General features: G+C 37.8%; 1 protein-coding gene across 2 annotated transcripts in view; it reads right to left on the minus strand.

Annotated features, from left to right (window-relative positions):
* Positions 1–5,983: 5,983 nt before the first annotated feature.
* Positions 5,984–15,000, minus strand: part of msk (importin-7 msk) — a 28,943-nt gene continuing 19,926 nt past the window's right edge. The window contains exons 15-22 of one of the 2 annotated variants that reach the window (XM_043020313.2): positions 14,850–15,000; positions 11,405–11,541; positions 10,776–10,921; positions 10,581–10,646; positions 10,211–10,332; positions 7,580–7,715; positions 6,770–6,913; positions 5,984–6,358 (exon numbers count right to left, since the gene is read on the minus strand). The exon at positions 14,850–15,000 is cut by the window's right edge and continues 14 nt beyond it. In XM_043020313.2, coding sequence (XP_042876247.1) covers positions 6,294–6,358; positions 6,770–6,913; positions 7,580–7,715; positions 10,211–10,332; positions 10,581–10,646; positions 10,776–10,921; positions 11,405–11,541; positions 14,850–15,000 — 967 coding nt within the window. In that variant the 3' untranslated portion in view covers positions 5,984–6,293. The remainder of the gene's footprint in view (positions 6,359–6,769; positions 6,914–7,579; positions 7,716–10,210; positions 10,333–10,580; positions 10,647–10,775; positions 10,922–11,404; positions 11,542–14,849) is intronic. The other variant, XM_043020314.2, reaches the window with a different exon arrangement.

A 15,000-nucleotide genomic window follows, 5' to 3' on the forward strand; every position in this document is an offset into this window, starting at 1 on the left:
TTACATCATACCTGAGATTATTATAATGTTCAGAAAGTTTCTCTTGATACATTTTGTCAAAAACGTTATGCATGCTGATTTACCCACAAACGAAGGTTATTTAAATACCAAACCAAAGTATACTGTAAAGCACATGGAGTTCTTATTTGTCACCTTCAGTAAATTTAAAAACAAACATGAAAGGATATGAAGAAAAGACATCCAAATTATATTTCCTTTTACTAAAGCAACATGACTGATTCTTACTTGTCTGCAACAAGACCCTTTTTCAAAAAGAATTGTACACAATATATGATGGTTGAGGTTCCGGTGATGATGAAACACACACGCAAGAAGGGAAAAGTTCGAAGAGGAAGGACCATGATTTCTTGGAGGAAGAACACTGCTCCACGTACAAGATTCATCCAAGAAGATTTGAGAAACAAAAAAAAGAAAAAGAATGGACAAAAATAGGACATTACCCGCCGTGAACTTGGAAACGAGGGTAAACACATTATACCAAAAAGCTGAATAAATGAAGAGATGACACAGAAGATTCCTACTACAAAAAAGACAACAAAAATAAATAGGCGCGACATATAGCCAGGGCTAGTAAACGCCGCGTGTCCATAGGGTATATATATATCTTATAAGTATATATATATATTTATATATATAAACACACATATATATATGACATGCCCCTCTACCACCCGTATGACTTTTAATGCCTTGGCGTTCACTACACACGCACACTTCTTGTTCCTTTTGACTTCTTTACTCAACATTTTAACAAATATCTTTGACCTTTAAAACTACTTAACAACAAAATGGGCATTTGACACAGCCTCGTATCATTTCTAGATGGTTTCTATTTAAAAAAAAAAAAAAAGTCATTAATCAACAGAATACTAATCAATTATCGTAACTCCCTCAATAAAACAGAGGTCTTCCAGGTATATAAACACTGGGGTGGGAGGGTGGAGTCAACACTGCTTTTAAACTCCGAGTTGGATGGTTTCTTTTTCTCAAGTGACATTCATTACCGAGAGAACACAATGCTATTTCACAGCGAGATGTGGCAGTTCCACACGCACATGCACACATGAAGAATCTCGTCTAATGCTAAAGGGATATGAAGGCAACCGATTTGCACCGGCTCATCAAAAGTCACACCTTCGCCAGCATGTGATACAGCATTTCAAGTTATGATACAAAAGAGACGCATCCTCAAGGTATAGACGATCTCCGTACAGTCATGAATAATGCCCAAGCCATTGCCAACTCACAGCTTATGAGCACGGTCAGTTTTATCTGACTTATTAAAGACGATTTTTCCTCTTCCCTTTTGCCGATTGACTTGAAATTTACTTTCTCGAATAAATAAATACAAAATTGTCTTGCACATGTTGCTACAATATACTATACAGGTGACATCATTAACCTGTTTTTAAATTCTTAATCAATGAGCTGAGAAATCATTATTTACATTAATCACTACCACTATACATTAAAAAGAGACAAAACTTAAATTACAAAAACTAATTAGGACAATAACAAAAATAATAAACGATACTAAAGCAAATACAATGAAAAATAACTGAATAAAAAAAGAGAAAAAGGCAAACACTATACTTTAGCACAAGAAGGGCTACAACAGCAGGATCTGATACGTGGTGCTAACACAAAGTGCAGTGTGGAGGTAGGGCAGGCCCAGGCACCAAGCCACGCAAGGTAGGGCAAGTCAAGCGACCTCATAGCACTAGCTAATAGGAGGATCAAGATAAACAAAATAATAAATAAGAAAAAAAAATAAAAAAAGGAAAAAAATATTGCAGGGACTTAGCATGGCTAATTGTCCCTACTTGGGCATTGGTGGCATCTTGCTATATAAAAATATAATCTCTCTTTCCTACTTACAATAACCGTTTGTATTTACACGGCCCATAGCACAGGCTATTGCGGACCAAGGCCTCTGTGACACTTCCACGATAGGAATGTGCACTGGGGAGTATCACATGGACAGTGACACACTGGGCACCTGAGCGCCAAGCAGCATGGCACTGAACAGCATCACACTGGACAGGATAACATCTCAATCGTCACACTTGGGAAGCAAGACTCGAACAATGCTTTACAGAAGCATGATAAGACAGAAGTGCCACACTGAACAGGGTGATGCCAATACCACACTAACGTATGCTGTAAAGAACGTGCAGTCCTACGAGGCAATCTGCCAAAACAGACGAACATCCATCAGGTCAGCTGAAGAGGTGCAAAGTCTGTGCTCAAACAAGCCACATAATTGCCTCCCCTAAACTGCCACCGCATCACTGCACGCATCAACAAAGCAAGCCAGCGCAACACCAGAGCACACACTGGACTGAGCGATCATGCATTTTTGAGCAACACAAACTGGCGCGAGTGGCCACTTGCACAGACCACGCACCACTCAGAATTGATTATGTGATGCCTGCATATAAGCAAATCATCAAAAACAAAGAAAAAACGAACAGAAAAGAAGCAGGCATATTTGCATGATGCGTCCCGATCTCAGTGTATATCTTCACTTTTTTTATATTTTGTCAAAATAAAACCCATTAACTACTTTTATATAATCAGAACAAATATCACAGATGGCCTTCAAAAATATCATGTAGATACAGGCAGCACGCAACTGCTCTTTACAATTTATGAGCTTCTTTTAAGTGGTTTACTTTACGTAGTAAATAGGCACTATGCCAAGCTTCCCAGAAATAACCCGTGAATAAACTTGAAAGGGAGGTTCTCTTTTTACTACTGCTTTCAGCCAGCCATATCATCATCAAGAACCCTATTTCCCTTCCAATCTGACATTTAAAAGAACACAAAACACCCTTGGTAAATATCTAATAAAGAAAAGAAAAGAAAAAAAAACACAAATGTAAAAAAAAGAAAAAAGGGACAAAAAACTCCATAATCAAGAAGCTCAAAAATTATGGTTTCAAAAATGAGTGGACTAGATAGTTTGGAGGCACCAGACGTTCATCGTGCGCAGCTCCTAACGAGAGACAGGGATCAATTCTAACAAACAATAAGATGAACATCAGAGGGCAACGACCACCGTGGCCACCCCAAGAGAGCTGGCCTGTCCCACATCCCAGGTATTCCTGTCAATTGCCCTCCCCCTTCCTTGATACACTCATCTGTCTGGTGATACAACTCTCTGAAGACAAATATATATGTAGATATATATTTTTTAATATACATGTTCATAGCTGCAATATTGATAAATCTTCCTGAGCCTCCTAAATCACCACAAGAAACACTGTCATGCAGCAAACTATGATACAAACTATAAGAACGAGCCTGACAATATACAAACAGGGTTACTGTCAGGCAGTCCTTGCATGAAGTTGCTTTCTGCAACAAAACATTTCATACTAGCATTTGCTTTGCTCAAACTCCTATCTCCCAACTTGCACACACCTGGTGCTGTACTACTGTTACACGTCTCTACATCTTTCTCTCTCCCAACGTTTACGAAGCGCTCATACATGAATCACACTTCATCTAATATAAAAGATAAAACAACAAATGTCCTATGGTCAAATCAATTAGTGTAGATGCAGTACAATAACTTGCTGAAATTTTGACAAAAAACAAAAAGAACATCAAACCTGCCCAAACAGAGCAATACTGATGTGGGTCTATAGACAGCATACTCTCAGAAATGGGTCGCTGAGGTCTCCAGTCAGAACACCCCTTACTATTGGGCTTCTCTGATGCTTGCATTGCACACGCAAAGCTCTTCTCTTCTCAATCTTATGCAAGACTGCAAGTCTGATGAAGTACTTTTGTAGGGCAAATCTGCCTACTTAACCCCTGACAGCAAAAGCTTCTAATACTTTTCCGACATCCTGTGATAAGTCAATGGAAATGCTTCAGATAGTCAAATTGAATGCAATTCCAAAGCTTTAGAAAACCTTTCCACCGAATCAACAAAACCACATATCTATCATGATCTGATGGGCCAAAGCATGACAATTAAGGAGCAGCTAACAATCTTGGACATACAGCCACAACTTGCAAGGCAACACACGCGCACACAAAAATATGACTGACCTTAATTCAGTTTTTTAAGAGACTCAAAAAGAAAAAAAAAGAAAAAAAAGAAATAAAGAAAAGAAAAAAATAAAGTGGGAAAAAAAAAAAAAAAAAAAAAAATTACACGAAAGGCATATCACCTATACAACAACAAATACCTAGCCTATCTACTGCATAGGCTCCCATGATAATATGTGGAGGAGGGAGGAGGGGGGCACTGGGAGGTGGCTTGTGACCATTCTATCATCCATGGCAAAGATGAGGCGACCAGGGGATGCTGCCTCACCCAGTCAGCAATGAGGGTGCCAGACCATTCATGAGGTCTTAATGAGCTGAACAATGAGAGTACCAGACCAACACAGTAAAGAAAAGTGTGTGGGGGGGAGGGGGCATCGAGGGGGTATATCAACTGATATATTCATAATATTCATTTGGGAGTCTCACCGTGACTTATGTAGATTAGAAAATATAATTGAAGCAAAAGAAAAAAATAATAATGAAAAAAAAAAATTAAAAAAAAATAAAAATAAAAAATAAGAGGAAAAAAAACGGGGGTGGAGTGGGAGGTGTGTGTAATGGGGAGGGGGGGAGGGGGGTAAAGGGAGGGAAACAATTCCAGAACCAAGAGGATTGGGTCACTAGATAGCTTTACGAACTCAGAGAAAGGGGGGGGAAGGGGAGGGGGTGAAGGGATGCCAGTCACACTCTGGGAACCAAGGGTGAGGAAAAGGAAGAGGGAGGTGGATGGGGAGAGGAAATGGAAAAGGGAGAGAATGGTAGAATGGGGAGGGGAGGGGAGGGGGGAGGGAAGGGGAGGAGGACGTCCCTGGCCCCAGCTGGACCTGGATGCGTAATATACAGGGGGACCGTTACCAGGGCACCATTTGGATCCGCAGAGAGCCGGCAAGATCCACCCGCGGGGGTTTTATGAGAGCCGCCCACACTGTGGCCTCCGCTCGCTCCGACCTACAGTGCCAACTGTATTTCTAACAGGTCTCTTTCCACTTCTGCCCGAGCGCCTTCCAAAAGCTTTCTAGTGCAGAGGGGGGCAGGACAACAGCCAAGGGGTTGGGGATGTGGGGGCTGCGTCCTGCCCACCAGCATTCCCCGCTCGGGCCTGGGAGGCTGGGGCGGCTCTTTTGTACATCGATCATAGCTGTGCTCCAGTTTGGGGGTCACCAGATGGGAGAACATTCCCACAAGGGGAGGGACCAAAAAGTATAACAACAAATATATCTTCCAAAACCATACAAGAAAAAAATAAAAAATAAATAAGAAATAATAATTAACAAATATAAGGGCAATAATAATGATGCAAATCAAAACCCAAATACTAAATGAGGATATAGAGCTAATAAAAATGAAAAAAATCTCCAGAAAGAGCCAAATGATAAGCATCGTAACAAAAGAAAAAATAACAATAATTAAAGAGGATCACCGGAGGGGTAGCTCCACATAGCAATATACATTGTTGTCCGACAAAAATGGAATTCAAATAAACACCAATACACAAAAGATGAATACATCATATATGTCACCCTTGGCCAAATATGAGCAAAAATGTAAAGATAGTGGTGGTGGCGATTATTATTACGATGATGATGATTATGACAACGACCTACTCCAACAGTTAATCCTAGTCATCTATAATTATACAGAAAAGTAACAGAAGGCATCAATTACTGCAGGGTAACAGTCTACTGTAATCAAATTAAAACACTCAGCCTGGTTCACTTGGGGGATATGCTATTGTAGCTACCTATCACATACACACAGGAGACCTGCCGTCTTCTAGACACAGTCCAGCACAGCTTTCCTCCCTGAATAGCAGATAGGCTCTTTGGAGAGAAGGCTGGCTGGATGGCTGGCATACAGCAAGCCTTTGCAGCCAAATCCAGGACATCCCCAGATTGTTCTCAATTCTTTTTTTTTTTCTTTTTTTTTAACTTTTTTTTTTAATACAGTCAACATTTACATTCTTAAACCACATACAGGAGGTGAAAACTTTAGTGCACTTTTTGATGCCTATAAATGAATGTTTTAAGGCACTAAAGAAAGATAAGAAACTTGACAGACAGAGAAGAGAGAGGGAGAGTAGTAGTAGTGAGGGAGATGGAGACAGAGAGAGAGTGAGACAAAGTGAAAGATGCGAAAAACAATTATAAAAAATAACTGGACAATGCATGATGAAAACTTGTGAAGGAATATTACAACCCTCAATGCCTGGATTACGAGCCAAATGACCCTCCAAAATTGAAACTGGTGGGAACTGACACTTGCTGGAAGTTGTAACCTGAAAAGAGAAGAAAAATTAAAGTCTAGTGATTGAGCTAAACCTTTAGAAACAAACCTTCCAAAAAATTTTGACAAAATAACCTAACCTTTAATATAACTCCTTATCAAAAGATCTAACTTTTATCACTCAAACTGGTAATCCATTCCATAAGAACTATTGAGCTGCATTTCTTTTTCTTGAAAAAGAAAAACAAGTAACACCTCTCTAAAATTATCTAATTTTTTTTTTTCTTTTTTGATGAGCATGGCATAAAGTTCAAACATTCAAAATTACATGTAACATAAACAGTATATCAAAATCACAAACAGAATGAACATATAAAATCAGGAAAATACAAACAAAAACTCCTCTACACCTTTAAACTCCCCCCCCCCCGGCCCTAAAACCAAAGCCCGCAAGCATACATACCTCCACTCTGTTGGATCTTCTTGCTTTGGGCTGCAGCTCTCCTCTGATCAGCCAGCGTGCTGATCTCCTGCATCGCCTTCTGCTGATCTGTATTCAGACCTCCCGTGAGAGCCTGGTACCATGCTGGGGCATTAGCCTCCAGGGCTAGAAAAATGGAAATTGATTAATAAATAGAAGTTTAAAAATGATCTACACTGTCAACCCACTCATGACAGGGTGTATTTTGCCTAATGCAACTAATGATAAGAGGTCTTTTTATTTTTTATTTTTTTATTTCTTTTAGAAGTCTAGAAAAATGTGTGTATATAAATACAACTATAATGTGAATACTCAAACGTAAAAATGTAGAATGTGTATATACGGGGAGAGACCAGGACATCCTCCATTGTGAGGGAAATATTCCGATGAAATCACGTCATCCGGCATGAATGGGTTAAAAAATTACATAACCAAATGATGACGGTGTGTCACACCCGTGTGACACGGCTAAATGCTGGATGACGGGGCGACACACCAGTGTGACGTTCCCGATGCAATATTGCATAGGCCCGGCAGAGGGGGTTGCCACTTCTCGCCAGGCCCGTCAGGATTGGGTCAATCTATAAACTAATTGTATCAACACAGACAAGAGCTAAGGAGCAGAATCAGAATAAAAAGCAAGGAACAAAACAGGGAGAGAAGGGATAGAGAGGAGCAGCAGCAGAAAGAGGGAGGGGGGGGAAAAAAAAAAAAAAAAAAAAAAGGAGGTAAAGAAAAAAAGACAAAAGAATAACTCTTCCTAAGAAACTTAACACTGCAACAGCTACTCACCATGCATAACCTCCTTGAAGACAAGGTATTCATCTACATCGCAATCGTCTTTGTCTAGCGGTGTAGTGAAAGACTCCAGCGCAGTCTCGTCCCGTTCTTCTTCTAGACCATCATCGTCATCGTCGTCATCGTCATCCTGAAGTGGTACAGAATATGTCTTTTAGATACAAACATTCATATCTTAATAACACTGCCATGCATGACTGTACTTGGTATATCTTTCCTCTACATATGTAAGACTACTAGTGTCAAGGATAAATTAAAATAAACATAAAAAGGGGAAAAGGTGACTGCATCAAAGTATAAGCTGCCTCTACTCCAACCATAAGGTGAGTTGTGAATACATTTCATGCAGAAAAGCTGAGTAGTTCTCACTAAGCTAACCCAAACTCCATGAAGCAGTACTTCCAAAATTATCATACTAGTCTACCCACAATCCAGTCATAATGAATTATCCTCATACCCCAAAAAAATAATCCTTATTAACCCATTCACGCCGGTTGAATGAATTATTTTCGCGTCAGACGCACTGCGGTTTTCGCGTCAGGGGACCTGATCGCGCTATGCCGAGCCCCGCGCGGGTTGTGCGCGGGCAACCGCTTGCGGATTGTGCGCCCCCAGAATCTCGAGGCGTTAGCTTTATGCATTCGAGGAACCCCTTATACCCGGGCAAAAAAACGCCCCCCGTAATCCTGATTAAGAGGCAAACTCAAACAACAATGTATTCAACTCCACAGATTGTAGGCCTTAAATATTTGCCTTCCTGTAGTTGGATAGCTAGATACATCAATTACAAAGCCTGTATGACCAGTAATCGTAACTCACTCCTGAACTATAGCTATATCTTAAAAACAAAGTATCATAAAAAAACAGATTAACCAATTAACACCGGGTGACAAAATATCATGTCACATGGTGGCAATGCCTGTTGCCACTGACATGATATTTTGTCATGACTTTTTACATGACCAGCACACCAGGTGATTGGGAAAGTAGCAGTCAGCTACGGACAGTGCAGGAAAATAGCCCAATGCATTAGGCCTATGCAATTGACCCATTAACAACGGAGTTATTTTGGCTGTAAATGGTCAGCTTATTTCAACCACAGGCAAAACGCCTTGGGATTCTCGCCCGCACTGGCCGCAGCCAAGCGCTGTACGCCCTATCACCCAGTGAGCCGTGATATTTTGTCACCCATTGTTAACGGGTTAAAATACCCCGGCATTTAGACCAATTGGCACCAAAACGACACTGTCATTATCAGGTTAAACTGAAGAGCAATAATCATGCTAAAATCTAAAGTAAGATCCAAGACAGTAAAATTCTACAAAATAATTCATTTTAAAATTAAGAATAACAGAATATTAAATACTATGAAGAGGCACACTGAGGTATCAACAAACTTTCATCCTTCTAATTTGATAAACTAGGACAATATTTACAAGGTGGTAACACAAACTTTTGTCCACCTGAATACAAAGGTATTTGCAGTCACTTCCTGCTCCAAATGCATCATTAAATACTACATAAAGTGAAATATAAAAATATTTCAAACCATTAGTTTTCAATGTCAGTATCAACATGAACAAAATAAGTGCATTGAATTCTATACTTAAGACCTAAAATTTAGACTTTCTTTTTAACACAAATGTTGCAAGGGACAAACTCAACAAATCTGTTTAGAACACAACCCTCTATCATGCAAGCGAGGGAATCAATTGGTTACAGGAATCCCATCTTTCAAAAGGAAACTCTATGGGATTTAACCAGAGGCCATGGAAAAATGGGGATTTCACACTTTCATTGCCATGCAAATGCCACTCACACTTGTTATACATGCTTATGATTTCTTGTAAACCTTGATGGTGTTTTATGATGATATTAAGACAGCCATGTCTTTATCTAAAGAAGACAACATTGGCTTTGTTGCATGCAAATTACAGGAATTCATTTCACACAATCCAGTTACTGAAATGCTCAGAGAGATCTACAAAAAACTAAGCCTAATCTAACTGTGGACATATGTCTAAAAAATTTTGCTTAAAAAATAATAAACCTTTCCCAGATGGGTAAAAATAAATTGTAAATGGATAAACAAATCTACCAGGGTGAGCTAATCTATGCATTCAAGGCAACTCAAAAGGGATCACTCTGAACTGCTGTCATCAATAATGAGAGCAGGATTTAACTCTTCTGCTACAGGCACTTTTTGTGGGTTAGATAACTTTCCTACTTTTTGTTCAAAATAAAAGATGGTTATTCCTTCGTCTGTGTAACTAACACTTACAAAATAAAAGAAAACATTTTAAGATGCCCAGCCAGGCTGAACATCTTAAAATATGGCCCGTGTCAGAAGAGTCAAAGAGCAAATGTATGTCCAGTCTTTCTAATCTAGTAAAACCAACAAAATAACTAAACAAAATAAATTAGTAATCAAAATAAAAAAGAAAATGCACAAAATTTTAAGGAAAGGACACATCTCCTGTCCACCAGAGTGGGAGCAGGCACCAAGCACACATTCAGAGGATGCACAGATTAGCCCAGTGGAAAATGATTGGGGCAGCTTTCTGCAGCCAGGCAAGGCTGGCCTGGTAGGTACTCCAGGTGCAGCCGAGGTATACACACACACACCTGCAGGGAGGCACTTATGGCAAACGGGGCACTGGCTGTGGCCTTGTTTACCTTCTCCTCGAGTTTTTCTAAGTAATCTTCGCCAACATCATCAAGTTCGTCTTCGTCACTCTCCAGCACCTCTGTGGGGGTTGGAATGAGAAGGGATTGAGAGCCACTCTTTGCCTTTGAATATGAAGATTGCAAAACAGCTGCATGAGTCAAAAGATCTTTAAGAGACAGAATGCACAAACAATAAACAAAGGGGGAGAATTAGAAGGATGGCCTTTCCTACTTAAAACAGAATTAATACATTTAAGAAATCAAGCAGATTTTAGAGATTATTTTACTGGATGTTTTAAAAACCACAGTTTAGTATTTTGCTACTCACCATGCTCGATATCATCATCGTCATCTTCATCATCGTCGTCGTCATCCTCCTCATCAGCAGCTTTTGCTATTTGGGAAAAGGAAGGCTTCATGAAAGACAAACACACAAAATCAATAAAATTACACTAATTTATATCAGAAATAATAAAGAAAACTACATTAAAAAAGAAGGAAAATGATTGTCTCTTAGTCTCACCTGCATAAGCTCTCTTTAAGCCTTGGAATAAGAGAATCATGGCTGGCAGGATCTCTTTATGGCATTCCTGCAGGACTCCCAAGCGCTCTGGCCCCAACTGGAGGAGCGTGCACATGCCCAGCACACACACCTTCCGATCATGAAGGCTGAGGGACAGAAGTTTCAGATTAGCACATTCTCTCGTTTCCCTCTAGTCTCAAAGATGCACAAATTGGCTAAGTTGTGGGATGATTATCAATTCCAATTGAGATTCTTCCTGCTCTTGCAGGACTTTAGAACTTTCGGAAATGAAGGCTTTTTTTGCAAAAGCAAACTCGTCTATTCTAGACAATCAAACATTTACTGTTCTCTCAAAAATAAATTGTATTTTCTTTATTGTAACAGGCTTTCAAATGTTAGTTTGGACAAAATTTGGAAAGATATTGTCTAAATAAACAACCTTCATGGGAACTTTTTGACAAAAAGACAGTATCCTAATTTGTACTTGGAAACAAGGACCTTCAAAATACAAGTAGAAATAATGAGCCAGATTAAGCTATACAAGTCCAATCATCCACTAGAATGGATCTGGGGAATCTCAGACACAAACAACAGATAATATAGGATCCAAAGTGATGGGGGTTACTTACCCGAGGAAGCAGTCAGTGTCATGAATCCACTGCTTAATGAAGTGAGATGTGAGCGTGGTAGTTGTGTTGGGCAAAGTGGTAGATTCAAGCACCTGTAGTAGGGGGTCCGGCGCCGTGTAAAGTGTAGCTATCACAACCTGGAAGGGTGCACCACAGTTCAAAATTCAACAGTTCAACCAAGGTAGTGAGTGTGGGGATACTGGAGGATCTCACGCTTATATATATATATATAATATATATATATATATATATATATATATAATTATAATATAATTATATATATATATAATTATATATATATATATATGTATATATACATATATAATTATATATATATACATATATATATAATTATATATGTATATATACATATATATATAATTATATATGTATATATACATATATATATGATTATATATGTATATATACATATATATATAATTATATATATGTATATATATACATATAATATATATAATATATATATAATATATATATACATATATATATAATATATATATTATATATACATATATATATAATATATATATATATATAAATTATATATATATAAATATTATATATATTAAATATATATATATATATTTATATATATATAATATAATTATATATATAATTATATATATATATATAATATATATAATTATATATATATGTATATATATATAATTATATATATATATATATATATTATATATATATATATATATATATATATATATATATATATATATATATATGATGCTTTTTTCAGATAGAGTAGCACTGAAAATCTTGTTGCTTCCTTATCCAATTCCAAGTAAAGAAAGGATGCCTTAAAGATGAATTTTACACAAGCCAATTTGGCAAAAACTTCTAGGCCTTAGATTTTACATTATGCAGACGAAATATGAGAGATTAAAGAGCAATCAATTTGAAAAAATGAGAAGATATTTTGCACCACTTAAAGAAATAGGGATAAAGGGCAAGAGGTGAGCAATCCATTACTTGAGTATGTGAAATAAAAGGTGAAGTCCACATGGTATTGGAACCATATAATGGATAATCAGAGCCATGGTGAGTTTGACAGTAACATCAATACTGTTTCCAATGTAATGCAGACTAACACTATTTGTGTACTCAACATACAGAACTTTCAAAAATTTGCACATGCACAAATAAACATCCATGTGCACACACAAAGGCAAATATTTGTATGTAATATGTAATCATGCATAAAGATGTGATCATGCACAGGTATACACTCTTCTGGAGTGCTGTTTCAATATAAATGCACATTGTATACCTGTACTCCAGGACAAATGAAATTTCATTAAAAAATAACCATTCACTATATTCTTGACCCAAATACACAAGCTTTACCATTTTATCAATACTATTCCTTAAAAAGCTTTGTTAAATACTATTTTTTCCCAGAATGTTGAAATAAGGACAAAAAAGACATATCTCCACTTCTTTAACCCATTCGCGTCGGTTGACGTCCTATCACAAGGTTGAAAAATGTTCCCAGACCCAGGTGACGTCCTGAGACATTGTGCATTTTCTCCCTGAGATCAAGGAGGGGCAATTGTGACGTGCTGAAACGTCAGCAATAAATCACTAGATTGTTCTCAAATATAATAATTTTACATAATTTCGTACTCTTACTTTAGTTTAGGTTTCATTGTCATTAAAATGAGATATAACATTTTAACCCATTCGCGCCGGTTGACGTGCTGACACGTGGTCGAAAAAAGCCCCGGACCCGGGTGACGTCCTGGCACGTGCTACATTTTCGGCCCGCGCGCCGGGAGGCCAGTAGCGACGTGCTGAAACGTCCGCATTAGAATGATAGATTATTCTTAGTACAATTCGATTTTCATACTTGATTTGTCTTAGCTACTTTAGTTTATCCTTCTAAATAGTAGAAAATGGGATATAACGTAATATAAATGACGTCTCAGGTACATACGTAATCTTGATTACGGCATGGTGATTTCTGTTTCTGATTTGTTGAATATGATGATCTGAGTCGAAAGACTATCGTAAAATCAATTGTAATTGGCCGAGGAATAAAAAAAAAAAAAAAAAAAATTATATAACATCTTTTTGTTGCCCCACTAAAAGAAAATGACACTTGAAAAAACATTGCTGTTACTTGCATTCACTTGTATGCACATGTATGGTTGTTCATATTCTCTTTCTTTTCGTTTAGGAAGAAAAAAAAAATTGAAAAAAAAAACTATGTTTGTTACCTCACTAGAAGAATGCTTCCACTTCCCATTGGTATTACAACATAGGAGTAAAGAATATGGAAAAAGTTCAATAGAATAACACTAAAAAAACAGTGCTATAACATCTTTTTCGACTGATATACATCCTCTGAACATAGCACTACTTTCTACACATGATTACACTTTAGACGCAATCACGCAAACCATAAGGATAGGGTGGGTGAAAAACGCTCTGCGAGCGTCAGAGCGACCGCGCGCAGCGGGAAAACACCCCGGCACGAACGGTTGCGCGCTTGAAATCTTCCCGGCGTTATCGGGAGTAGGCGAAATTCCGCCCCGGCGTGAATGGGTTAAAAAATGACATCACAGAAAACTACATGATATTGATGACATCATGGTAATTTCTGCTGCTTGATTGGTTGAATAAAGAGATCTGAGTCGAAAAACTATTGTAAAATCAAATGTGTTTGGCCAAGAAATAAAATAAAGTAAAAAATTACTAATGCAATAATACTTCTAATTTGTTGATTGCCCATGATATCACGTAATGTCACGTCACATAGTACATATACATACTAATATATACATGTATGATTATTCATATTTTTGTTTTCATTTTGGTAAAAAAAAAATAAAAAGTATAAAACTGTTTTTTGATGCCCCACTAAGAGATTGCTTCCACTTTACTTTGGTATTTTCACATAGAAGTTAAAAATATAGGCAACGTTCAATAAAATACAACTAAAAAGGCATTACAGTAAGTTTTTAGTTTTTCGACTATAATAACTCTTTACATTATAGACACATTCTATAAAAACCATAAGAATAGGGTGGGTGAAAAATGCTCAGATAATCAGCGCAGTGAGAAAAGACCCCAGCATGAAGCATCACACCCTTGTTATCTTCCGGCATGAGCAGGAGTAGGCGAAAGTACATCCCGTCGTGAATGGGTTAAAAAATATTAATAAACAAATATGTAAATCCACTAAATTAAGGAAACAAATAACAATAATAATAATAATAATAATAATAATAATATTAATAATAATAATAATAATACACAAGCAAAGAATGCAAAAATAAATATCTATCTTTCTCAAATGGTCCAAGCTTATCCTACCTGTCCCAGCATCATTCCTCCCACTCCTTCATGCCTCTTGGCAAGCAATGCCCAGTCCACTCCCAAGCCCTCCTCTTCTAACTCAACTCACCTGCAACAGCATCGTTCGTAACTCTGTTGTCTTGACCTCCCTAAGTAGTCTCTCTACCACGAGCTGGATGATGGACGGGAGGCATTGGTTGATGTGGCCTTGGCACTGAAGCACAACTACCTCCAGCAGTTTGGCTGCGTGGCATTCCTCA

Source organism: Penaeus japonicus, unplaced genomic scaffold (genome assembly GCF_977035675.1).
Source record: "Penaeus japonicus unplaced genomic scaffold, GWHDUDI00000001_assembly GWHDUDI00000040, whole genome shotgun sequence".
Lineage (NCBI taxonomy): Eukaryota > Metazoa > Arthropoda > Malacostraca > Decapoda > Penaeidae > Penaeus > Penaeus japonicus.